At 39.7% G+C, this 27,835-nt stretch overlaps 1 protein-coding gene across 5 annotated transcripts in view; it reads left to right on the top strand.

Moving 5' to 3' along the window:
* Positions 1-27,505, top strand: part of CYP39A1 (cytochrome P450 family 39 subfamily A member 1) — a 68,029-nt gene extending 40,524 nt beyond the window's left edge. For 2 of the 5 annotated variants that reach the window (XM_060307544.2, XM_060307543.2), the window contains exons 9-13: positions 1,391-1,524; positions 8,960-9,055; positions 9,901-9,989; positions 23,406-23,493; positions 26,150-27,502. In XM_060307544.2, coding sequence (XP_060163527.1) covers positions 1,391-1,524; positions 8,960-9,055; positions 9,901-9,989; positions 23,406-23,493; positions 26,150-26,221 — 479 coding nt within the window. In that variant the 3' untranslated portion in view covers positions 26,222-27,502. Of the gene's footprint in view, positions 1-1,390; positions 1,525-6,919; positions 7,025-8,959; positions 9,056-9,900; positions 9,990-23,405; positions 23,494-26,149 lie in introns of those variants that run through there. The other 3 variants (XM_030870539.3, XR_009565750.2, XM_060307545.2) reach the window with 3 other exon arrangements.
* The last annotated feature ends 330 nt before the right edge of the window (positions 27,506-27,835 follow it).

Raw genomic sequence — 27,835 nt, 5'->3', positions numbered from 1 at the left:
TTCTTTTTCTTTTTTTTTTTTCACTCAAGTACGCTCTAAAAGAAACTCAGGTCCCCTCATACATTTTTAAGTTGTCTTCTAAAATTTGTTATCCTGCATTTCAATACCTTCCCTGCTTTTAAGTATCTTCAAATATTTTATATCTCATAGAACGGTTTCCTCGCCTGCATGGTGTACCTGTTAACTGTGTGTTCATTTCTCACCTCCTAGACTGAGTGTATTGCGAGAATGCCTTCATTGTTGTAACCCTGGTGGAGCCTGACTCAACTCCTGCCTCTTGCTCAGTGCTCAAAAATCTGTCAAGTTTAATGGAGTGTATAGACGCCCCTATGGGAATTAATAGACCCAGACCTCAAAAACCCGAGTTCCCAGACTCCACTAACGAGAAACATTTGCTTCTGACGCCTCAGGAATTCCACCTGTACTGACAGAGGTTTCCCAGGCAGCACCCACCCAACCCTCTTCTGCAGGATGGGCTGGCTTTAGGACAAGCCTTATCCAGAGTCAAAGAGAAATGTGGCTGGAGACCCACATTCCATTCTCATCCACTCATGCCCAGTACAGCTGGGGGGAAAATGTGAACGTTGACTTAAACTGACCATGTTGTTGACTTTTATTAAGCAAATACTGTCAAAATCGAAAGCTGAGTTGTTTAATTTTCAAAATGTAAACATTTTACTTGAAATATCACTAATTAAACTGTCTCATTTGGCTGAAGGCCCTGACCGTATGTTGGTCCATAGAAAGAGCAACCGCAATCCTTTTCCACGTGACTTCAATCTAAATATTAGCTAAGGTATGCAACTTACAGTAGGAATGTTTGATGTACCTGTGTTTAGAGAGCTCATCATTCCAGATGAAATACATGTGTCCCGTCACCCCTTTCCTAATATTCTTTTTGGGCTTTCTGAAATGTATGATTAAAAAGCAAAAGCAAAACCAAAAACAAATCAGCAGGGAAGAGATAGAAGTAGTAAGTCAGGTGGCTTCTCAGATCTCTTACTTCGTACTTTTGACGCCGATGTTTTATTGCTCTTTCCTTAAGTGGAATGAGAATTTGGACAAGAAACAATGAAATGAGTAAAAATTGAACATCTTCCTGACAGGGACTCTCTTAGTCATCTGATAGCCACAGGACTGTGAGAACCAAGGTTGGATACCAATCCATTACATTACAGTAATCAACATTGGTTTAGTTTTATATGCCATACATTTTATCTTGGTAAGAAGAAAATGATGAAAAGAGTCAATAACTTACTAAACTTGGTATGCAAAAGTAATAATAATATTAACACCTGATATCAGAGACAGTATTTAACTTATATAGCTTACATAAAATCATTTTCTGGCCTCTTTAAGTCCACCTTTTTTTTAAAAATTCTCTTTCCAGGTAAAGACAAGATTAAAGTGTCTGAGGATGACTTGAAGAAACTCCCTCTAATTAAATGGTGTATTTTGGAAACCATTCGTTTAAGAGCCCCTGGTGTCATTACCAGAAAAGTGCTGAAGCCAGTTAAAATTTTGGTGAGCAATGGTTTTGTTTTAAAATAATGAACCTTCTGGGGAAAAAAAGTAGCTATTTTGCCCATTTATTATTAGATAATTTCTTAAGTTCCATGAAGTACTCTGTGACCCTAGAATAGGTTACTAATAAGAGTTGTGCAGCACCAGTTTGTTAATATAGATATCTATCTGTTGGCAACTGTTTTAGCTAAAACATAAGCCTTTCATAATCATTTTGGCTATGTGATTCTATATCAGAATTAGTATAATCCTATTTCAATCGGGCAGGAGGGTCGGATAGTATTTCCTCTGCTGAACCAACCAATGAGTATTCCTGAGTTGGAATAGGTTGAGGAATTGAGTGTGTGAGGGAAGTCCTTTAGGATAACTGGAAGACAGTTCAGACCACAGATCACAGATACCGGAACAGATAGCAGGAATGCCATGGGTAATAGAAACTGATATTAGGAATTAGTGACTGAGTGAGGTCCTCTCTATGGGCAAAGTAGGAGAATATTCTCAAGTGCACCATGAAAGGTACGTGCATGTGGCAAACGTTCAGTTCAATATTTGGTGAATCATTCAGGCAGAACAAAAAACGTTATTTTTTAAAGGAATGATTTGGGACCTAAATTATCCAGATAGATTATAATTAGTCAGCCCTCCGCTCTTGTTAGCTTTTTTTCCCCCACGGCTTAAGAGTGCTTGGATTAAAATCAAGAAAATTTTGTAGTAATAGAATTCAAAAGAGACAAAAAAATCCAAATTTGATACAAGTTGCAACTTGCTAAATCCAAAAAAAAACATAGTTTAACTGATCTTATGTAGATTGTAGCATTTAGTTTCAGCGAGATTTTAACAGTTTTTGCTTTTAAATAATCAAATTATCAATTACTTTAAAACTATGACTATAAGAGAATATATATTTAAATATTTGTAAATTTAAATATATATAAATTTATATATGTAGCAAAAGAATATATATATTCTGTATTGAGAGGAAATAGTCAAACAACTCGGTGCAATTAAGTAGAGCAATGTGTTTATTACTTTGAATATTACTATAATTGTTATTGAACTTTTAGTAAGCCTTATTATATTCTGGGTAGTAGGAAATTAGCTGAAATGCAGAGTAGTTATTTGACAAATAAGTGGGTATTTTGATTGTTATTTTAAGCAAACAGATACTATACAAGTTTTGTTAGATTAATACCTAAGTATTTCTGTTATTCTGGAGCTTTTGGAAATGGTATTTTTAATTTTTATTCTTTTATTTATTTTAATAAAGTGGGCTTTTCTTTTTATTTATTTATTTTCTATTTGACTGTGTTGGGTCTTCGTTGCTGTGCGTGGGCTTTCTCTAGCTGTGGCGAGCGGGGGCTACTCTCCGTTGCGGTGCGCAGGCTTCTCATCGCGGTGGCTTCTCTTGTTGCAGAGCACGGGCTCTAGGCGCACGGGCTTCAGTAGTTGCGGCACACGGGCTCAATAGTTGTGGCTCGTGGGCTCTAGAGCGCAGGCTCAGTAGTTGTGGCACACAGGCTGGGTTGCTCTGCGGCATGTGGGACCCTCCCGGACCAGGGTTTGAACCCGTGTCCCCTGCATTGGCAGGCGGATTCCCAACCACTGCCCCACCAGGAAAGCCCTGTAAATGGCATTTTTAAAAACTTTGATTTTCCATTGTACATTACTTGTCTGTAGGAATATAGTTGATTTTTGTGTGTTGACCTTGTATCTGCAATGTTGTGACATCAATATAGAAACCTAAGTTTCATTACAATGTAAATCTGTCATTGAAAAATTTTTTATACATTATTCTTCACATTTCATGCATCTATGGAGTTTTCATATTTATTTCAAGGCCACATTAATAGTACATTGAGTTAAAAAAAAATAGTACATTGAGTTGATAGCTTAAATATTTAATTATTTCCTGACTCTTGAGAGTTTAGGTAGTTTTTTTTTAATATGGTAATTATTTGTATCTTTGTGCCTAGTACATTCTCTTTTTTAAGGATTATCATTGAATTATGTTTTCGTGGTGGATTACTGGTCCAAGGGTATGAACACATTTATGATTCACTGCCTAAAATCCTTTTACAAAACTGGGCTATTTTATAGGTCCAACGCCTATGGATTCCCAATAAAAAATTCTTAATTAAAAGTAATAGATATCCAAAACCATTTAATAAATTATTTTTAAAATTCATAGTCTCTTACTTCTACCTCCTCACACCCACATGTTCTTCCTAGAGGACACGAGGCTCAGAAGCATCCCAGGCGCCTTCCAAGCCCTCGCAGCTGCAGTTATGCCTCTCTCAGTGGTAGAGCAACCCCACAATCACGTACTCAGGCTGCTATCATCCCAGAATGTTCCAGCATTTCCTTTCATTATTTTTCACATCTCTTTTTTTTTTGTTTTTTTTTTTTTTTGCAGTACGCGGGCCTCTCACTGTTGTGGCCTCTCCCGTTGCGGAGCACAGGCTCCGGACGCGCAGGCTCAGCGGTCATGGCTCACGGGCCCAGCCGCTCCGCGGCATGTGGGATCTTCCCGGACCGGGGCACGAACCTGTGTCCCCTGCATCGGCAGGCGGACTCCCAACCACTGCGCCACCAGGGAAGCCCCACATCTCTTTTTAATATTTGTAAAAGGTGCAGTGTTTCCTGTACCTGCTATTTCTTCTGTACACAAAATAAACACTGCCTTTCCTCTTAGGAGGCCCAAACTAATCACTGTGATGTTCACCCTAGAGAGTTGAGACTTTAAAAATAATAAATGGAACAGGTTTTTTTTTTTCTTATTACACAAGCAAAGCATGGTAATTAGGGGGAAAAAAGACCGTAAAAAGAAGCTAAAGGAAGAAATTAAAAATTGCTTAGAATCTTGCAAGTTAGAGATAACCACTATGAACATTTGGTATTATTATAATTTCAGAATTTTTTTCTGTAATATGTGCATTAAAAAAATAAATTGGGGTCACACAAAGCTAGTTTTCTCACAACCTGCTTTTATTTTATTTAATAATAGATCCCAGATAGTTTTCTGTATCAATAAAAGATATCTACATCATTTTGAATTACAGCGTAATCTAATATATGGACATCAAATAAATTTTAAAATCTGTTCAATGTTCTTGAATATGTACGTGGCTTCCATTCTTTCGCTATTATAAATAGTGCAAAGATTAACATTCCTGTAGCTAAATATTTGTGCACTGATTATTTCCTTAGTATAAATTCATATGACTTGGTTCTTTTAAACTTCAAGTATTTTCTAAAACAGGTGAAATGTCTTTGCTGAACATATTAATATGCTCCCAGGAATTTGGATCATAAAAATCATTTCAGATGGGATCATCTATGTTTTGACCAGTTGGACAACAGGTCAAGATTCCTTGCTATGAATGCTAGAAGTATTCTCCACTGCTCTTTCCTAATGGAATCTGAACGGGATATTTATTACAGTCTGAACAGAATATTTAGTTTTGCTCCTATAATCATTCCTTTCTATATTTTTTTGGAATAAGTGAGAATGGACAAACTCTGGTTTCTTTGGTTTACTGTATTCCTTCCTTCTCTTTATTATCAGTGTTATCAGTATTTACTATCAGTATTTACTGTATTAGAAACTAAAGCTGAGAAATTGTTAAAATATTTATTTAATAATTCACTTTAAAAATAATAAGAAACCTAATACCTATTAAAATAATTGTGTGGGGGTTTTTTTTAAGATTTTTTTTTTGATGTGGACCATTTTTAAAGTCTTTATTGAATTTGTTACAATATTGCTTCTGTTTTATGTTTTGGCTTTTTGGAGCGAGGCAGGTTGGATCTTAGCTCACCGACCAGGGATCGAACCCACATGCGCTGCATTGGAAGGCAAAGTCTTAACCACTGGACCACCAGGGAAGTCCCCAGATAGTGTGGTTTTATGAAACATAACTATATTTTTCAAAACACACAAAATATAGAAGAACAGCATCATTTTAAGTATTTGCAAATCTCTCTGATGCCTTTTGCTAATAGAAGCAATCTGAATTCCCATATATGTGTCTGCATTCAGTTGTTGTGATATATTGTTTCCTATTAATGGAAATGAAGAAGAGTCAGCCTCTCACAGACATGTAACCAAAAAAGGAAGGAGTATTTTATTAGCCTTTTCAGATATTTCTGTGGCTATTCTTTGATACTACACTAAAACTCAACAGAGGTACTTTCTTAAAAGTTTGTTGCAATCTGAAAATATATTAATGAATTTTTTGTACTCAGTTACATTAAAATCCATTGGTCTATCCTATACTTTGAATGAGTCTTTTACCCAGGAATGGTTTTTGATCTGGCAGATTCTCTGACAATGTCTTGGGACTCCCAGAAGACCCTAAGCCACCTTTGAAAGCCACTGTTGTGGAGAGAAGAGGGCTTCTTATGTTTAGGATTAATCAATGAAACCACAAAGCAGATGAGCAGACTGTACCATATCAAAATTTAACGTGTCCTGTTTTTTAAAGTATAACGTAAATTAAATGTCAGCCAAAAATTAAGAATAAATGTCAGTATAAGTACAATTCAAGAGTTAATAATTATAATATTTAATGAATTCACAGATCCATAAGTAAAGGACTAATATATATATATAGATAAATGAGGATAGGACATGAACACAAAAGTTTTATAGAAGAAAATAACAACATGGAAAATACTCAGCAAAGACATAAACTTTTAAACAGCAATCAAAAAAAAACTATTTAAAATGTCAGATTAGCAGATGAGAGGGCAATGAAATTGATACTCTCATATATTTAGTTAGAAACATATCTTGCTACAAAATTTGAGGAAACAGTTGAGCAACATATATTAATAGCCTTAGATGTTCAGAAGACATAGGACATGTATATTCCTATGTCTTCTGAACATATATGTTAAAAGATTTTATATGGACAATGCTTTGTGGAAGAAGATGTTTGTGATGGCATTATTTATTATAGCAAAAATAGTAGAGAACGATTGATTAAGAAGCCACTGGAGAGAAAATTATTTTAAATGAGTATACAATATAAAAATAATACTTATGCTATAATATCAAGTGAACAATATAAGAGTCAAAAATTATTCAGTAGGATAAAAACAATATGTATATACTAGGTATTTATATATGTAAACAATATCAGTATATATAAACAACAGACTATATTTAAAAACAACAATAAAAAAAACCGCAAAGCTAAACTACTGTTATTAGGTAAAAGTACTGGAGGGAAGTCTAGCCAACTGATAACTGTCTTTTGTTGCCAGCTCTCTTGTTGTTTTCTTTTCTAGTTTTTTCTATTTTTCTGAATTTTGCAAAATTTCTAGAAAGCAGTTTTTATTACACAAAAGAATATACTTTTAATTTTTAAAGTACTTTTTTTTTTTTTTTAAGCAACTAACACCAACCAAGCTCCTGGCCAAGAGCTAGAGAGAAAGAATGTGCTTTGGGGCTCCTCTGATGGACGCTTTGCCTTTACAGGACTCCTCTTTGCTTGAAGTAAGAGTCTGCATTCCTTGCACCCACTTTGGTCTTAGCATCCTTCTTGAGTTACAACAGAGAATCCTTCTTCTCTTCCCTCGTCAAGAAAAGCCAGTCTCCGGACTAGCAGATGAAGTTCATCTGGCCTCACAGCATCCCTGTGGGGTGGGCTGGCCAAGTTCACTTCTGTCTACCTGACAGGTGTCATTATTGCCAACACAGGGAAGCTGTGAGTTCCACTTCCTAGTGATCTATGCCCTGGTCCTCTGACTATTTTGTCTCCCTCTTGATCTTTCTCTTCATGTGCCATGTTAACAATGACAGGACCGTCTGGCCCAGACATAACGATGTCCGTTTGCTCAGAGGATTCCTTTGATACAACCAGCTCTCACACCCTTTTCTGCCACTCACCCGCCTGGCATTTGCTGCTGCACCAGGAACTTCTGTCTGGTCTCCTCCCTGTTGCTAGTGTGAATGCTGTTCCCGAGGCTGCCTTTGAAGTCTTCCTCTGCTACCCTGCTTTGTAGGCTGCAGCAGTCAGCATCTCCACATCATGATCCTAGGTCAGCAGCCACTGAAGAGGGCTGTGGGGAGGGTGGGGGGAGGGGCAGGGCAGCAGTTGCCCTGACAGGATGCCTGGCCCAGGGCTGCCCCCAGACATATCACGGCCCTCCCCAGCTGATTTCAGAGCCAATCATGACACCTCTAGCCTCAGTTCCAGCAGAGGTAGAACAAACACACGAGACTGGGATCTCACAGGTCTTTTCCACTTTAAAAATGGTAAGAGGGCATGAGCAAGTCTCCATCTCTTCCTATCTTGACCTGACTCTCTCCAGCAATCCTGGCACTGAAATTACCAAACTCAAGCAATACTCAGCAACCATCAGAGTCAACAGGGGTTCTCTTGGGTTAAAAAACGATGGCCCCTCCCCATACTCCACTCCCTGCTCACATAAAAAGACATGTTTTCAATTGGAACATGCTACTGTTGTAGATACGTAAACTTAAAGTAAGTGTTTTGCAGATATCTTGAGGACGCTTCAAAATTACGCAGGATTAAACAGATGTGGCTTCTGATGCTTGGCAAAGGGAGTTAACTAATAAAACGTCTTCACCTCAGTAGAGATGGTAGCTCTCTAGCGATCTCACAAAGGCAAAGAGCGATCTCTTTGTCCTCTGGTTCCTGAACAAGGCGATGTAAAGATGATTTTGTGAAATAGTTTTTAGTCCTCGGTATAGTTTATATATCATGAAAAGCTATTATAATGTGAATGGAGAAGGACCATGCAGACTCTGCTGCTTGAGGAAACATACTGTTTATCATCAGTTTCACAACCACTGAGACCTCAAATGTGAAACCAACCCAATAAACCCACAACACTTGCTTTGTCCTATGTCTTCCTAAGCAGTTGTCTTCAACTTCTTTCTGCCCTAACAGCTGCTGCTAGAGTGAAACAAACAAACAGAATCCACTGCCCCTGCCCTGCCACTGTCATCCGCATCCCCAAAGACAGAACATCCACTGCCCCTGTTCTCAGGGCCAGTATGGCCAGTGTCCTGTCTCAGAGTTAGTTTTTTCTGTTCTAGAACCTGGGAATCCACTGTGGTTTCCATCATCAAGACCACTTCCTGCAAACTCCAATATCAAACATCAAAAGCTGCATTACAGTGGACTTAGACGAGTGTCTAAAATTTTCACATGTATCTCTATCTTCCTCCATGTAACCAAAGATATATGTATGTATAACTGATCATCAGAATTAGAAATCAGTAATTGCCTACGTTGGAAAATAGAAATGATCTGTCTAGGAAAGGGATTTTCTCACCATTGATTATACGATGTATATGTCTTCTCTCTAATATGGTAATATGGTTGTAGGATTATTTTTAATGACCCAAGCTCTCATTAAAGCAGATCTCCAAACATGACTTGGAACCATTTTTCTGTTATAGAATTATACCGTTCCTTCTGGTGACTTGCTGATGTTGTCTCCATTTTGGCTACATAGAAACCCAAAGTATTTTCCTGAACCTGACCTGTTCAAGCCTGTAAGTTGTCTCTTTCAGTATACATTGTCCTTGGATTTCTGCCGGGAGTATGAATTCATAAATGAACTAGGGCTATATCATTAAGCAGCCATATTTCTCTGGTAACTAAGGCTACAAATCCCAGACCAGATTTGTAATATAGATGTCATAACATTTACAAATCAGATAGAAAAGTTTTTGGAATAAGCTTCACCAACTTTAAAATACATTTTTGTCTGAAACCAGCAGGACATGTTAAAAGGAAATATGCTTGGTTCTGATAGAAGCCATATTTCATGTTCTTCAGACAATTGCTTCTGTTACTGGTTTCCAAGGAGTACAAAACTAAAAATGAAGCAAATTAAAACTGTGTTCTGCTATTTCTTAGAACTGGGGAGTTACAGGGCTAAACAAAATCTTAAGAGGTCATTCAGTCCATTCTCTGCCTTTAGGTAAAACTGTCAGAAATGGCATCCAGATGAATGAATTCTGCAGACCAAGCTTTCTCCAACAGGGAGGGCTGTCAGTGCCTCATTACTAAGTTTATTACCAAGGGCAATTTTATGATGGAGCCTGAGGCCTTATTATAAATATTCTTCCTCTTCTGAGGTCAATTCTGTGGTTGATTTACGTTGTCATTTACATTTACCACTTAACAGAGTTCTTTTTAAACCTTTTTATTTATTAGTTCCCATTCCAAAAACATAATTGTGGCTGATATTAATAACAGGTTGGAAAAAATTACCAACAACCCTGCAACTTTATATGCAAGGATTAGCTGTACAAGATCATTTTTAGCCTAGAGAAATAAAGTTAAGCTTATTTATATAAGACTGATTTAGAAAAAAAATGCTTTCTTCCCACAGGAACGTTGGAAAAAGGCAAATTTAGAGAAGCATGCTTTCTTGGACTGCTTCATGGCATTTGGGAGTGGGAAGTACCAGTGTCCTGGAAGGTCAGTGCGACAGCTGGGGCACATTTATCCAGAAAGTCTGCGGAAAGACGAGGGCTTGGAGGGGGGAAGCTTTGGTTTAATCCCTCTTTTCTCTATTATCGAAACTACAGGGAAATCTAGGAGACCACATTCTGTTTGATTGGCCCTCACATTGTGCGATGTCTTTGTGGGAATGTCTGCAGTGGCTTCTGATAGGAGACCTTGTGAGAATAAAATATTATAGTTGCAGCTGCCAGATGAAAGCTGGGTTTGTGTTCCAAATGCTCAGCTTTCCTGTAAGGATAATTTGAAGTGGTTTGAGTTCTACCTTTTTTAAAGATATAGATAGAAGAATAATATTTCTTGAACAACAACATTAGCACAGACATTTGCTGGGATTACAGAACGTCTTTAACTTCGAGCATGACAGCCGCTTACTGGGTGGTTTTTCTTTATTGAATTAGTTTGGTTCTATAAAAAGTTGCCTTTGATATCTTTTTGAGTTAAATGAATGTGGCACCCAGGCCTCCTCTTCAATGTGATGCCCTGTTCTAGTGCAAATTATTTACTGTTTATTTATTCAAAAAGAAACCTTTCTGAACATCTCACCTGTGCCAGGCCCTCTGCTAGGCATTAGGGATAGAGCACTGAGGAAGATGGACATGGTCCCTGACCTCATAAAACTTACAGCCTACATTAAATAAATCCCATTTCCTTGTTGGTGATGGTTCTGTTGGAGAAATGTTGGTACCTATTTGTAACAAAATCTCACTCAGTGAACATACAAATCCTTTAAAAATTCTATATTCGAAATACTGTAGTTTCTTAAGGCAATTGTCTTCATTGTTTGAACATAATTACCAATCCATATTTGCAATTGTGACCTACCCAACAGCATCCGTTCAACTCCTCCTTTGTTTTATGTTTCATAATATCAACTTGCTTTTCATAATTGACACCTCCCCCAAAATGGTTTTAATTACCCTTAGCCAACCATGGAAATTCTATCTTCCTTCTTAGAAGTTATTCTAGAAGCTGAGGGGTAAGCAGATTTGTGCCTGGTGTTTCCCTGGAGACAACTGTTCGTCCTGGGGTAGGTCCTTGACTTAAACTGGCCAATCAGACTGAAAGGAGAGACTTTCTTCTTTCACGGTTAGGAAAGTATATACTGTCCTCTCCCATTGGGAGTGAACAAGCAAGCAGGTAGGTAGCTCCAGTTGCTGCTAAGAGCAAGTTCAAGAGGAATAAGCTTTAGGGTGGTTTGGAGTCTGTGGACACAGAGTAGAGGTATGTGAAGAGCTTGGTCCATGAGATGTCACGTGCCACTGAATCATCAGTTTTGAGGAGCTACTCTACTTCCTGTTATGTTAGATAATAAATGCTTTTTATTAATAATATATATTACATATATATGTAATAAATGTTCACTTATTTTTAAGGCAGCTTGAGTTGGAGGTTTCATTGGTTAGATCTGAAAGCATGCTGACACACCCACCAAAAAACTCCAAAGTTAACATTATAATTGAGTGTCAGATACTTTAAGGGAATAGTATAACCAACAAAAACAAACAATAACTACAAAAACCCATCATGCTCACCCTTTCTCATATCATTTTTACTTTAGAAAAGCAGTTCTTTTTTTAAAAATTTATTTATTTATTTGTTTTTATTTTTGGCTGCATTGGGTCTTCGTTGCTGCCCGCGGGCTTTCTCTAGCTGCGGCGAGCAGAGGCCACTCCTCCTTGCAGTGCATGGGTCTCTCATTGCGGTGGCCTCTCTTGTTGCAGAACACGGGCTCTAGGCGCACGGGCTTCAGTAGTTGTGGCTCCCGGGCTCCAGAGCGCAGGCTCAGTAGTTGTGGCACATGGGCTTAGTTGCTCCGCAGCATGTGGGATCTTCCCGGGCAGGGATCGAACACGTGTCCCTCATTGGCGGGCGGATTCCTAACCACTGTGCCACCAGGGAAGCCCAGAAAAGCAGTTCTTAAACCAATAATACATTTATTATTTTTGTCACCAATATCAATGTTGTAAGAGTAGGTCTTCTAAAAATGTTAGGTATTACTTTTTTTTCAGGTCCCTTTATATATATTCCCAGTTGTAACTAAAGAGTTTACTATAAGCATCTTTGAAATTGAGCTGGAAGTATTTTAGACCAAGAACTGAAATGCTTTGCAATGAAGCATGTAGTATGGGCCAATGGTCAAGGATTAACTGATGACTATGGTTTCTAAGAGGGGCTGTTATGACATTACTGTGATATCTTTTGAGGCTGACAGACATTTGCTTGAGTTTGACAGTAATGGGTACAAAAGAGGGGACCGTGATATTTCACCTCCATCAATAGTATATTATTTATACAGAAACTATACATTTTTCAATGTACCGAGCTTATACTATATGTAAGGCAGTGTCCTGGGTACTGCAGAAGCTTTGGGCAAGAGTAAGACATGTTCTCAGCCCTCAGCCCTGGGAGAAGGCGAGGAGGATACCATATCGAGTTCATAAATAACTTCAAGGGACGCAGGGTGAGAGATGGCCAGGCATCACGCCGTGGGGATTCAAGAGAGAGGGTGTATCTGGTCAGGGTGATCTTAGATGATTTTCTTGGGAGAGAGGCCTTTGAAGGGTTGGATGAACTTCCAGACTGAGGGAACAGTGATCGAGGGGTCGTTTAGTACAGGGATATGTAGGTTAGGGGTTCTGGTTTTACTGTTATTGAGACCAGATTACAAGTAGTAGCAAGAAGACAGACTCAAAAGGGACATTGGCCCAACCGGAAAGGCCCTTTAATACCCAGGAACACAGCTCACAAAGCACTAATGAAGTATTAAAACGTTTTGGGTAGAGCAGCCTAGAGTGGGGCATGCTGACATTGCATGTGAGAGAGATGGAGTGGTGCAGTCTACCAGATTTGGAAGATGATTAGAAACAGTGACCAGGCGAGAGGTAGGGTTTGGGGAATGCTGTAGCTTTGAATCTAGGTGGCTGGAAGAGATGGTAGAAATAGAGAAATTAGGAACAGGAGCAATTTTGGGGACAAGATATTAAGTTTTCCTTTGAAAACTTTCGAGTGTGAAGTGCAGCAAAACATATACCATATAACCAAAATCTACAGGTTAAATACGAATGTTGAATAAATATGACTTAATTTTTAAAAACCTACTTAATCTAGTTTTCCACTAAGCTTCTATTTTTAATAGTCCATAATTTTCCTGTTACTTATTTTAAACAGCCAACTCATGAAACATTTTTTTAAAAAAACAGAAAATTGTTCAATAGGGTGAATGACTTCATTTGGACAACATATGCCAAGATAGATCTTTGCACTAGAAAGTTAATCCCACAAACCCTTAGTATAATCCCTAGAAAACTGCACCCATTCTTAGTTCGTGTACCTCAAGCCAATTTATTTTCTCATGTACCAAATACTCAGTGAGTCAGAGAAAGTTGCCTGGGAAGTAGATGACAATCAAAGTTTGTCAAGAAAACAGTCTTGTGGCCTCGCAGCTGTCGCCCCTTGGTGTTCAGGCCACTGAGGCAGTCCGAGAGCCCCTCTCCCAAGTGAACACTAAATAAGAACTCAGTGCTGCCATCAGCTGCGAACCAAAAAGCAGAATGGAAGAACTAGAGTTCCTCCTCAGAACGATGGGAGTTCAGAAAATATACGTGGAGGGTGAACCCCTTGCTAGGCACTTCCCTGTCGTGGAAGGGACCCCTTCCCAGGAAATCTACTGCTGGAGAAGTCCAGTGATTTTGCAGAAAAACCAACAGGAGAAAGCACATGAACTACTAGACTTTACCAGCCACGGTAGTATGGGAAATGAAGAGTGGACATTCTCCTCTTAACTGTGAATTTAGATGGAGGAATAGGACAGGGGATTTCCAGTGGGCGTCTCTGAGAGTTGATGATCTTAGCAGAAAGGGATGTGCTTGCCATCCCCACCCCCTGGAACGCACACCAAAGCCAATAGCCCTGATTTTCCTTGGTTCCCATCCCTGCAAGAGGATCCCAGTTGGCTGTATCATTGTGCTAACTGATACGGGTTAAATTCCAATGTAAAACAATAGCCCTCATCTTTGGCAAGATAACCCCCTTACAAAGGCATATGCTTGGATGAGAAAAGGGTGTAATAAGAGGAAGGCTGCAGTACTTGAGACATGGAAATGAGGCATGGATTCCTCGGGGATAAAAACGGTGATTTCTACTTTTTTGTGTGTTTGGGTTCTTCATGTATCCTAGGGCAGTACCAGTCATAAAGTCATGAACTAATCTGGAATCACTCATGAAAATCACATTGCTGTTGGAAAATTAATTCAAATATAGGTCCAGCTGATAGTAGGTTAGTAGTACTATTATTCAACCCACCAAATATCTCTTGAGCACCTAGTGTTAATATGATTTCCTTCATTCAGTAAATATTTATCAATTGTATGCTATATGTCAGGGTAGAGTTCTACGAGCTACCTTGGAAAACAAAATAATGGATGAAGTCCCTTCCCTCAAGGAGCTTATAATCTAACTCAAGACACCTTATGAAACACTAGGGAGATTCAAAGACACGTAACATTCCTGAGTTGCTTATAATGCAGTTGGAGAGATGGGACATAGCAGTGTGCAAAACAAGCTCTACTGAATAGCAGGAGACGGCGCTTGAGAAATGCCAGAGGACTCATCTATGTCATAATTGCCATGGGAACTCAAAGGGAAGGGCACTGGAAAAGGCTTTATGGACCAGATGAGAATAATTAGTAAACAGCACAAAAGACAGCACACCTTCCTGAAAGGCAGTGGTGTCAAACGTTGAGGGTAGAAATAAAATTAAGTGCTCGCAGGAATGTAATGTACCTATGTGTTAGTGGTAGCAAGGCAACTCTATATTTGGGGTTTGTGAAGCTCTGAGTACAGTAGTTTCTATATGTTTATTATATTAACGATAATGTAATTTTAATAAGTGTGCCTTATTCAGTAAACCAACTTTGCGCAATCTTGTATTTGAGGAGCTTTATACTTAGAGGTAGCTGAATGCTCTAGAGGAGTGAGTAACACCAGTCCCTCTGGATTTCATGAGAAGTTACGAATTCAGTTCATTCTGAGGAATTTGTTACATAAACAAATGCATCCCCTCAACTCCCGTTGGTAAATGGAACGGAATGAACTGGATTTACTAACATAATATTGCCCTAACATTTTCACTATGGCCACGCACACGTCCTGGAGGGGATGTGAAAAGGGTCGAGAGTGGGAAGAGCGGATGTAGTTAACTCCAAGACTGAGCGAGGCTGCCAGGTCCTTTATTAACTTCTAGCCATGCTTCTCTCTCCTTTCTGCTTTACTGAGGGGCAGTGACTCGCTCAGAGGAGCACAGAAACCATTGGTGAAATCGCAGTCATTACTTTCCCAGCCATTTCATTCTGACACTTCATTATGAGGCTAAGATTTAAGTCTGTCAAGAACAGAAGCAGCAAATTCCAGAGTGATTTTTTAACATTTATTTTTTATACAACAGGTTCTTATTAGTTATCTGTTTTATACATATTCGCATGTATATGTCAATCCCAGTCTCCCAATTCATCCGACCACCATCACCCCCCCACCCCCGCTTTCCCCCTGTGGTGTCCATACGTTTGTTCTCTACATCTGCCTTGCAAACCAGAGTGATTTTTGATACTTAGGCCAAAGTGCTTCTAAAATAAAACATGTTCATTTCTGCTCCAAAAATGCCAGAAAGGACCCTCTTTTCCTTCATTTACCAAATAGATCGCTAGCCTCTCAGTCGTGCACAGGACACCTGCACAGGATTTGTAGCTGGTGGAGAGGAAAAAAGGGCACTTTGGGCTGGGTATCTCCCCACCACTTTTTTTTTTTTTTCATGGGCTTTCTCCCCTCATCAGGCTGAGTTACTGCTCTTTGATAAGTTTGGTCTCTTTGCTTTTCAGAAAGAAGTTTCAGCTCCTAGGAAAAGAGGACTGGCATTAACACTGTGCTATATCACGGTTGCCCATGGGTTATTATCTCTCCATCGTTAATGTCCTCTTCTTCCTTGCTAATTGCCCTGATTTTCATTTGGAGATTCGTGGGACGCTGAGGTGCTGATTCCGCCCCCAGCTCTATAGGAGTGAAGCACTGTTCCCTAAGCCAATTCTCACATCCCATCCCTAACCCTCCCTCCCTTCCCATAGTGATTGATTTTAGTCTTGCCTTGTGTTTTAAGCAGTACAATTAACTACCAAGTGAAAGTTTCTGTTGAGACTTCTGGGTCAGAAATAATCATCCCCTGTAGGATGTGAATAATGAAGCACTTGGCCCCAGAAACTTTTGAGACTGTAAAAGCAGGATGAAGTTGGTACCATAGAGCAGAGCAGCAGAGGCGAACTGGCTTCTTGGTAACATCGTTGAGCCGTTGGAGTGATCTCTGCCTGAGGCCAGCACCAGCTCTAGGTTTTCCAGGTACATAAATCGATACAGTTCCTTCAATACAGAAACCAGTCTCATGGGGTTTTCTGTCACTGGCAACCAAAAGCGTCCTAAGTAATAGATAATTTCCTTAAGTGCAAAAGCTTTCTTTCAAGATCTGTTGAACTCCATGAAATATTGTATTAACATATACTGACCACATCAGTTAATAGCTTTCTAAATAGCCTGGGCTTTGTAAGGGGGTAGAGTTTCATTTACTCTGGGTATATCACCAAAGTAAACAAAAACAAATGTCACTTCTTAAATTTTTCCTCCTGGAGGGTCTAGAATTTAAGATATAGCACAAGATCAATTCTATTTGGTGCGTAATTCATCTTAATGAAGGCAGTAATGTTCCTTTGCCCTTTTCTTGAATAAGAAGCTTTAGAAAGAGGTATCCAGTGTCTAGCTCATAGTTCATACATAGGGGAGTTTTTCTTCTAGGATCACCGTTAAAATAATCCTGCCTGCCCCTCTGAAAAGCAGTGACCTCAGAGACAGTACTCCCACTAGGACATGATTCTCATCTCCCCAGTGAAACAGAAAACGGTGTCTCAAGTCCAGAAGCCCTGAGGTCCTCCAGACCTTTCCTCTTTGCTCCCTCAACTGCTTTCTCTCCAACTTGTCCTCCTTCTAAGTATGTCCCATTCCCTTCTCTTCTCTTCCTCACATCTTTTCTTCTTTTCCTGCTCTTCCAGTTTACCCTAATCCTGTTCTTATTTTATTCTGGATTTGCTTCCCCGTATTTAGGACCATCCCCTCTCTGCTCACTCTTCCAGATTTTGCCCACACCATCATTCCCAATCAAACGTTTGGTGCCCCGGCCATAAAGTTTCCTGTGTAGCTGAGGTATTCTCGGTAATTTTAATTTTGTGTGCTAAAACTAAAGGTTTGATAAACCACATCTTTTAACTTATTTTTTCCCTTTCTGCTTGTCAAGTGCCTCTAGATCAGCGATTCTAAAGTATGATCCCCAGACCACCAGTAATAACATTACATGGAAACTTGTAAAAAATGCAAATTGGGCTGCCCTTCCCCAGAACTACTAAGTCAGAAAAACCCTGGGGGTCGACCAAGCAACTTGCGTTTGAACAAGCTTTTCCATGTGATTCTGATGCATGCTAAAGTGTGAGAAACACTGGTCTAGATTATTTCGCCTCCTGTCTTATAGGCTTTTATTTTCCTATAAGATTTCTTAAAGGGGATGAGGTTGTGGGAAAAGTACTTCCCCTTTAACTTGAATAGCCATGCTTCAATGAAGGATGTCTGTGAAAGTATGTCTGTATGCTGCCTTCTCTGAATTCCAGGGCAAGACCATTCTATTTTCATAAGCTGCAGCTGGTAGCAACTAGGAATATACTTCAGAGCCCCTGCTCCTGGTAACAGTGGCAGTTTTCCAGCCCATACTGGCACTGCCCTCGATGACGTCTAGTAGGAAAAAAAAGAGAGAGATTTTCTTTTAAAAAGGGATTCAGTCTCAAAATCCAGACATCTAATACTAAAGTCCTTACTTACCGCTAACCCTAGCATTCCTCCTGTACTCTCGGTTTCTCTTCCATATCTCACTGATCTCCTAGGCCTGGGCTTCTGGAGCCCCCTTTGCTTCTCCCTCTTCTCAGCCTGCCCCCAGGTGTCTACTCCCACCTCCTAAACCAGGTCGTCATGCCCCAGATGATGTCATCATTTTCTTACCCTTCCCCCAGCTGTATTATCTCTTCTTTCAATCCATCTCACTCACTACATACAGATGAATTTTCCTTAAATAATTAGCTCTAATTGTCACTTTCTTGTTAAGACTCTGGCACCACTGCCTGCCAGCCAAACTCATCAGCCTAGGACTCCAGACCCTCCAAAAATTGGACACAAATACATCTTTCTGCACATCTGGGAATGCCCACCCCAGAGGGTCTACCAGTTGTCCCCTGACTACCATGCCCATTCCTCCCCTCACTCTCACTCCTTCCTGGGTCTGGAATGCCCCTACTCAACATGTCTACTTATTGAAGCCTGTCCTTCCATCCAGGTCTAGCTCAGGTGTCACCTCCACATAGAGTTGGTCAACTCTGGGTTACACTGCTTGCTCCAGACCCCACATCTCCAAAGCCCTTCTGTTTCCACATGTATCTTACATTGTTACCTTTCCCATCTCTCCACGTGCATTACTAGCAACGTGAGGGTAGAGGCCAGGTTTTGTAGGACTTTGTGTTCTGTGTAGCTTGAACATTTATTTACACGTGGGGAAAACACACAAGTACTGAGCATTTAAGGAATTTTCAACATGTTTATATTTTAATGAGCTTTATTTGTAGATGTGTGATGTTCTTGTAAGTGTAAAAAATACATATTATAAATAATATGCCTCATTATGTTCACTGTTTTGACATTAGAAGTATTAAGAGAACATTCCCAGCATGAACACGGCTCAGCTTGCTTCTGAGGCGCTTTTGTAAAAATACGGATTTATGAGGCTAATTTTCTTTGGAGTAACGGAGCTTTTAATGTCACAGTTACGTATGTGTTAGTCCCTGATGTTTTAGACATCGAACAAAATTCAGTAACCTGGTAAAGGCTTGAAAGCACAATTTATTTTTTGCCATTGCAAAAATATTAACTTTATTTAGTGGATAATTTAGGTAATTCTGCTAGAATATCCAAATATTTGGATTTGGAGAAAATAAGAGTTTTAGCACATCTTACTTTATTATCTGTATTATTAACTCATCTTACTTTTTTTTAACCAGAATATCAAAATGTTTAGAAATGATAGTAAATGTAATATTAATATTTATACTATTTCAATAACTAATACTAATTTAATAACTGAACTAACTTAACCCTCAAAAATAAAAGAAGAAAAATACTAAAGCCTCACAATGCACACAGTGTTAGTTGGTCCAAAGCCTGAACTATAGTTTTACCTTAAAGGAAATTCAGTTTTCTGATTTTTAAGAATATCACAGGGACTAAAGTTAGTTAAGGAAATGCTTACAGGTTCTAGTGGAAAACTATTTTAATGAACTGATAAACATTAGCTCTATTTCTAATCAAAACATGAGTAACGTTTCTAAAATAGTTCAACTTGTGCTCTTAAATAGCTTAGGAACTATTTCTTGTTTACATGACTTATTTGCGTGATAGAGGAAATATTCATTGAGGGCCTCTTATGTATAATAATGCTTAAAGAACCTTCATTTTCACATATAAGTATAATTTTTCAGTACAATTTATTCACAAGGTCTGTTGTATTTTCAGGGTCAAAGTCCCAACACTGTCACACGACACACTCAAGCCCCTCGATGAGCCAGTTCCTCGTTTCTTCCTGCTCGGTCCACTCCATTTCTCATCACCTCACCTTCTACAGGGAGTAGACAACTTCCAGGCCCCTAGGCATTCCACGGCCCCTTCCAAGTCTGCGCCTTGGTTACCCTCTGAGTGGAGGGACTTCTTCCCTGCAACAGCCCCACCTACCCTGCCAAATGGTCCGTTGTCCTTATTGCCGGCGCAGTGCCTCTCCTCCAGGGACTGGAGAGGAAGGATGCCAGCCACCTTTTCCCCAGGGGGCTGAGTTCAGAGAAGCACTCCCGTCACGGCAAGCTAAAGTTAGAGAAGGGCTGAAAACAGAGTTCTAAGAAAATAGCATTTGTTTGGATAAAGGAGGACCTTCATCCAAAAACTGTTTTATAATTCACAAATGCAAAATTAGCAAGCACTTCTCTAGTGCTGCCAGGTAACCGCTGAATATCGGGAAGTCACTGCTTATTCTACCAAACACAAAATGTCAGTTTAGTGAGCTCATCTAATTTACTTCCAGGAAGGGTGCTAAGGACTGAGAAGGACTGGCTGTTTTATGCAAGCGGGAATGTTCATGTTTCATTTTACACGTGGGTACTCGTTGCCACCTTTCCCGTTAGATACGGAATTCGCGGTCTCCATGAAACGCTTTCTTCACAGGACTTTGGAGATAATCACTCTCTTTTCATCATCCTACCCCTTTGGCTACTTCTTCTCAGGCCCCTTTGCTCACCTTCCTCACATTTCTAACCTCCACATTTTGGGCTGCCCCAGGGCTCTCTCCTCAGATTTCTTAGTTTTTTCTATTTAACTTGCTCCCTAAGTGACTTCATCCTATCCCTTGGCTTTCAATAATTGTCTGAATAGTGATGACTCTGTATGTATATCTCTTGTACCTCCAGCCCTGACTGAATCCCCACCCAAACACCAGGCTCATCCCCAGCCTCCACTCAACATCTCCACTGGATGTCTCCAAGGCACTTGTCTAGAGCCAGCAGCACTGAACAGGTCCAAAAGCGAGCTCCGCAAGTGCTCTTCCATCGGCCTTCCCCACTGCTATATCCTTGCGTTTCCTCAGGCCAAAAACTTGGAGTCGTCCTTGACTCTTTACGTTTTCCACATCTGTCATGCAAGCCATCAGCCATCCTACAAAGTATATACAGACGCTAACCATGACTATTCCGTCATCCTGGTCCAAGTCACCACTTTCCATTGCCTGGAAGATTATAATGGCTTCCTAATCAGTCTTCTAGCAGCACGTTATATTTTATTCTCAATGTAGCAGCCAAATAATCCTTTTTAAAACTTAAGTCAAATTTGTTTAAAACTGTCTAATGGCTTGTCTCACAGAACAAAATGAAGTCTTTAATGTGCCCATAAGGTTAAGGTGATAGTCAGTCATTCTGTAGAGAATCTGAAGAATAAACATTTGGATATATCTTAAGGAAATAGGACATGGTGTGCCCATCACGGGCTGCTTTGAAAAGCTCAAGTCCTAAGGACAACCATCTTGGCCAGAAGTGGACATCCTAATTTGTTAGAAGTGTGACAGAAACTTAGTTGTGAGAGATTCTGAACCTGCAAATTAGCAAAATTGCTTTTTATTGGAATCGCTGCTAACTTTGATCTGAATCAGTAAAGATTGGGATGTTGTATTTCATGGACATTGACACTCAGTTGGAATGAATTATCTTTAGCATTTCTAAGTAGGCAGGATTAAATTTACATCACAAATATTCGTGAAGAATTGATCTGGTATCCAAGTAGGTCCTAACAACACCTGGAGTGGTCCAGATTTCATTTGAAATAAAATATAGCCAAGATGTTTCAAGAATACCAGCGGGAAGCAAATCTAATTATCTGATATGAATAGCAGATCATTCATGTTCATTCATTCACTCATGCAATCAACAAACATTGAGGAGTCAATGATAAATAAGACATGGTTCCTGCTTTTGTGAAGATGGTAGTCTATAAGGGGAGACAGACATGAAAACAATTAACTGTAATAGAGTGGGCTTGTAGGATAAGGGTGTTAGTTGAGGGATGTTAAAAGTGCCACAGAAGCATAGAAAAGGATGGAAAGGTAAGGAAATTGAATCTGCTTTATGGAGACATCACCTTCCATCATCTATTCATCTATTCAGTCAACATTATTAGGCATCAGCAGAGCCCTCTGCACTGTGTTAAGGCCCAACAATATAACCCCAGGAGAGGGATGGCCAATAAGCAATCAGAGTTCAGTGCAGTAGATGCAAAGGCTGAAATGTGCACTGGGAGCCATGGAATGGAGAGGAGGGACACCTCAGCCCAGAAGCAAGAGACCAGGGAATGCCTCCAGTGGAAACTGAGCCTCAGGCAGGGGAAGGGCTTGCAACAGAGAACGTCGCCATTCAGGTGGCAAGAGCACGGGTTTCAAGGAGGAGCTATGGGGGAGAAGAGTCTGGAGAAATAGGGAGGGAGCAGATCTTCAAGGGCTGGCGGTGTTCCCTGTGGCATTTGGAAGGAAATGAGAAGCATTGACAGGTGGTATGTGTGTGTATGTATGCATGTGTGTAAAATGAGGAAACAGTGATAGATTTCTGTTTTAGAGAGTTTACTCTAGTGGGAGAGTGAAGGATAGAGTGGAGAGAAGTGACACTGGAAACAAAGCAACCAATCTGGAAACCCAGGTGATTCAGGAATCCAGGACATAAATAGATGACGAAGACCTACACTGGGGAGCAGTGGAGGGACTGGAGATAGGGGATAAGGAGAGGGACCGGGGAAACATTTGGAAGATAAAACACCTCGGTGCCTAACTGGACAGGAAGGGGAATGGAGAGGATTGGGTCTGTGATGATGAACAGTTTTCTGATGTTGGACCAATCGTACTTATTAGGGACCATTCCCCCTAAAATGGTTTGCCTTCCCTAAGGAGAGCTCAAAACAACCCACTGGCATGCCAGGAGATGTAGCAGAATTCCATTTACCCTTTTCTCGGTTTTTAAATTTCTATGTATATGTGTCTACAAAGTCGACAATAATACGGTTGTATGCTATACAATCTATAAATAAATGGTTATCAATATATTGTAGAGTGTGCTCAAACATTTTATTATGATCAAAAAACTTGGGGACTGAGTGCAGGATTACAAAAGGAAAAAATTTGGTAGTTATGGGGAATTTTAGGTGCCTACAGAACATTTAGGCGGTAATTTCCAGTGGGCAATAAGGGTCTAGATCAGACAGGACTGTCCAATGGAGCTTTCTGTGATCATAGAAAAGTTCTAAATACGTACTGTTCAGTATGGTGGCCGGTAACCACTTACGGCCATTGAGCACTTAAAATGTGGTGAGTGCAACTGAGGAACTGAAATGTTTTATTTCGATAAATTTAAATTTATTTAAATAACAGCCGCATGTAGCTACCGGTTACCGTATTAGAAAGGACAGATATAAAACTTAGGAGAGAGACCTGGGATCTCATTCATTGCGTGCTTCCACTGGCTAAGCATTTTACATACATTTTAAAGCAATGTGATCATCCCAACTACCCTTCTTTACTCTATCCTTTTAATAGTAAAAGTTTATATTGCAAAGAAGAGCACATTTGCTGTGAAATATGTGTAATTTATAGATATTCTTTATTGGTAGATATTTATGCATCTTTTACAACCAAGCACCAATTTTATTTTCTTTTTCTTTCAGGTGGCTGGCTCTGTTGGAGATTCAAATATTTATTATTTTAATATTGTATTATTATGACTGTAGTCTTCTAGACCCATTGCCAAGACAGGTAAGTGTTTTCAGAATTTTGAATAGCATGACTTTCAAATTTGATATAAACTCTAACTCTTTGGTTTTCATTACTGGGGATGAGCTGACTGATTTCCTCACTTAGACTCATCTTAACAGATGATCTCTGCAGACTGAGAAGATACTCCCTTAATTCCAGGTCAATTCTATGTGCCCCATTATCACAAGACCAGGACCTAATAGTAGCATTTCCACCACTTAGTGTTAGGAGCTCCTCAATGAATTTGCCAATTTTAACCCTCTTCCCAGGGTAAAATAGACATGGCCTTGATGTTGGGCTTGTTTCCCTAGAAAGGCATGTCTCTGGGTCCAAAAGCGAACCGTGAGTTTTGGAGGCAAGTCAGAACCCTTAGTCCATTTGGAAAGCAATGGCACAAAGGAAATTAGCCCACAGTAGAAACAGTGAACATAAATGAAAAGGCCATGACCTTTTCTGACCTCTGACCATTGGATATCTCAATCATTTAACTCCTCTGTGTTGCTACAGTTCTGTTCTCTTAGACCAATGGCCCTCAAACTGGTGTGAGCATCAGAATTACCTGGGATGGGGGGTTGTAAGAACATGGAATCCTGGGCCCTAGCCCTAGAGTTCTTGATGAGTATATCAAGGGAGGGGCTTGAGAATTTCTATTTCTGACAAGTTCTGGGTACTGCTGATGCCTCACTTTGAGGACCACTGTCCTAGGAAACAAGGGAAAGTTCCATTTAATTCCAAATGTTTGGAAGTCCCTTTGAAAACTCTGGATAAAAAGGTGTTATTTAAACTGAGGGTGAAGTGGAGACATTAAGTATTGCAACCTCAGGGCTATTCACATAGCATTTTGTGCTATGATTTACTCTTGATTATTAAGGGCTAATATATGGAGGGATAAACTCTTGGGTGACATTTCAGTAGAAATTCTGTAAGTGTATAAATGACACAGAAAATATTATATTACTCACAAATATGCACATTTCAGCACTTTGCCTTGATTTCTTTTACACTTCTATTTTGAGTACGAGCAACCGTGATAAAGAGCTCTCAAAATCTGATGATGAAAGGGAAATCAAAACACCCTTCACAAAGGTTTTCCTCTGAGTACAGTTTTGTTGGCAAAATGAAGATTGAGGCCAGGATTTACAGGCACCAAATACTAGTTTCTGGTCCTCCGAGTTAGATGTCACAGTTTTGCCCACGACTGACTCAGCATCTAACTATTTTCCCACCAGCAAGAAGACACAGGAATGCCTTTTCACATTAGAAGGATGTCATTTGTCAAAACCATGTGACACCGAACTCTGGAGATCAGTCATTTTGACCAGATCCTTAGGCAGGATTTTTCCCAGCACTTTCTTCCTAGCTAGGAATTCTATTAGTTGTATTTATTATACTTTTTTTAATTTTAATTTTTTTTGAAGATATTCGCCATGTATTTCTTCTTTAGGTCTTTCTTTTTTAAAATTTATTTATTTTTATATTTATTTTTGGCTGTGTTGGGTCTTCATTTCTGTGTGAGGGCTTTCTCTAGTTGAGGCAAGCAGGGGCCACTCTTCATCGCGGTGCGCGGGCCTCTCACTATCACGGCCTCTCTTGTTGCGGAGCACAGGCTCCAGACGCACAGGCTCAGTAGTTGTGGCTCACGGGCTTAGTTGCTCCGCGGCATGTGGGATCTTCCCGGACTAGGGCTCGAACCCGTGTCCCCTGCATTAGCAGGCAGATTCTCAACCACTGCGCCACCAGGGAAGCCCCTATACTTTTTTTAAAAAACATACATCCTATTTCTGTTTGGACCCTACTAAGAATATTTTTCAAAGAAATGTTACTTCAGTTTGTAAAAAATACAAGTCTGAGAGAATTCTCATCTCAAAGGGCATTTCATTTCACAGTTTCTATTTTAGAAAGATCAATTAAAATTATTTAATTATTGGACTTATGTTACCAAGTTGTGAAGAAAGCAGGTGATCAAAAAATACAAGAAATGACCTTCCAATTACCAGGCTCTTGTAGGAGGGGGATGAGTTGCCAGGGCATGTTCCAGACACTGTGTTGTCAAGTGCAGGGAAATCACAGGACTTGGAAACCAGCTCCCCCAAAGGAATATACTTGCCACAAGAGCAAAACCCCACACACATTCACCCCTTGTTCATAACCAAGACATAACATAACGTATCAAGAACATCTGGAACCACAAAAGATCCTTATGGAAAATTGTGATCTTAGGTCCCCTGTAATAGTGGTTCGCACCACCAACACCATGTTGTCTTATGAACATCTATAACATGTGGCATAGAGGTCTCACCCAGCGATTATACATGAAGTGTCACAGATTGGGGGCCAGGAATGTAGAAAGAGCTTTTATTAAAGGGTATCCTCTTTATCCGGATATAAAGTGAAAGGTGGGTGGCAGGCCCATAGCACTGGGGTATGTGAAACTGTGAAGAGGCTGCTATTAGAATAAGGGAATTGCCTCCTTTGCTGTCCCTTGAACGGAAGGCTAAAATTGATGCTTGCCATGGAGAACTCATCAAGCAAAACCTTCCAGTCTTCCAAACCTAAACTCTGTACGTTTCAGGAACAATCACATTGAATAAACTTTAGGTCCAAACTGTTGGCTTATGTCCCTTAACTTCTATATTTTCTGCATTTCTGCTTTTAGAGTTCTCTCCATTTGGTGGGTGTCCAACAGCCGGAAGGACAATGCCGAATTCAGTTTAAACAAAGAAAATGACGTCTGCTGGGCCTAAGGAGGGCCAAGGCCTTCTTGGAGGAGTGACTGCCCCCCATCCTCTAGCCTGGCAGCACCGAGACCTGAGTTTGACTGAAACGTATCACTTAATTTTGTTTAAGGATTTAGTTCAAGACAAGGTCCAGATGGGATGTGTGTTTGGTATTCTTGGTAGACCAGGAATCTGACATCACTCTATATCTATTGATATAGAGACCCCAATACAGGGTTTGTAGAAAATGTTTCCATGATCCAAAAAAGAGGCACTTATTAAGAAGTTGGAATTTGGTTTCATGAATTACTGTATCAAAACTTTAAATAGAAATAATGTCACTTGAATGAAAATTTTACTATATTAAATTTACTGTGAAGACGACATACTTAAACTTCTATTTTGCAAAAGGCTAAAAGTCTTAGACTCTAAAAAGTATTAAATAATGATTTCTGGAGATTTTCTATTTTTCTTAATATGATTCTTAACTCTAGCAATTGAAATTCTTAAACCGCTATTAATATAACTCTTTATTCAACATGTCTAACACTAAAAGTATGAATAATATGATAGCTTTCTAACACCTGTGAGGTCAGAGATCATGTCTGACACTCATTTCTACACTCAGCTATGCCTAGGACAGCACCTTCTCTATAGGACATATCCAATATATGTTACGTTGATTGGTGTACTGATTTGTATTTTAGTTAAGATAAAAGGACTCCTTTGACTCAAGGTGTTTGTAATTGTAGTTTGAGATAATATTTTTCCTAATTTATAGAAACTCAAATTAAATGATGTGTCAAGGCAAATAACAACTTTTCAATCTATTACTTAAGACTTTTGCCTGAAACACTTACTATGAAATCCAAAAAAGAAATCCTATCATGTTCGGGGAAAATATATGATGCTAATAACAGCATGATCGATGATGTCATGATTTGTCCTCTAACAGTCAATGAAATGCCGCCTGCCTCCTTGATTTCACAGTAAGTAAGTTTTGGAGTGCATGTTGTCCTCTGGATTATTTGCTCCCCTGTGCGAGAATTATCTGGTGGGGTTGATAACGATTGCTTAGTCATCTATTTCCTACCAACGAGCAGATGACTCCCTAGGAGAAAATTAAGTACTTTGGAATGCATTAACTCTCCGGGACTAATACAGTGATTTTGAAGCTTAGCTAGCAGTTTACAGCGTAGCTTAGCAGGCGCGGAGGTCTGGAGACTGAAGGGGCTAAAGAAAGCAGTTTAGAATCCACAGGAGATCTGAGAACGGCAGACAAATACCTGGCCCGTTCTTCTAAATATGGCAGGTGTGTTCCCAGGGAAGGCTTGCCCTCCCCCAAGCAGCTGAGGCCCACAGCCATACACTGTATTTGCAAATAATAAACACTTGAGTTGAATTTGCAGACCCTCAGGGCAGTGTTTATTTCCTTATTATTGCTTGGTAAGGATGAACCTTAGCTGACAAGTTCATGCACTTTAAACAAAACAGTGCAGATGCAGGAGGTCTACTGACCTTTGAAATGATACATGGTGAGATGAATATACTTGGAGGTCCCTATTTCTTTTTATTTCCCTAGCCTGGGTTTCTATATTATGTATATTAATATAATGTATATTCAT

This window comes from Globicephala melas, chromosome 11, assembly GCF_963455315.2.
Source record: "Globicephala melas chromosome 11, mGloMel1.2, whole genome shotgun sequence".
Classification (NCBI taxonomy): Eukaryota; Metazoa; Chordata; class Mammalia; order Artiodactyla; family Delphinidae; genus Globicephala; species Globicephala melas.
This window is presented reverse-complemented; position numbering and strand designations above follow the sequence as displayed.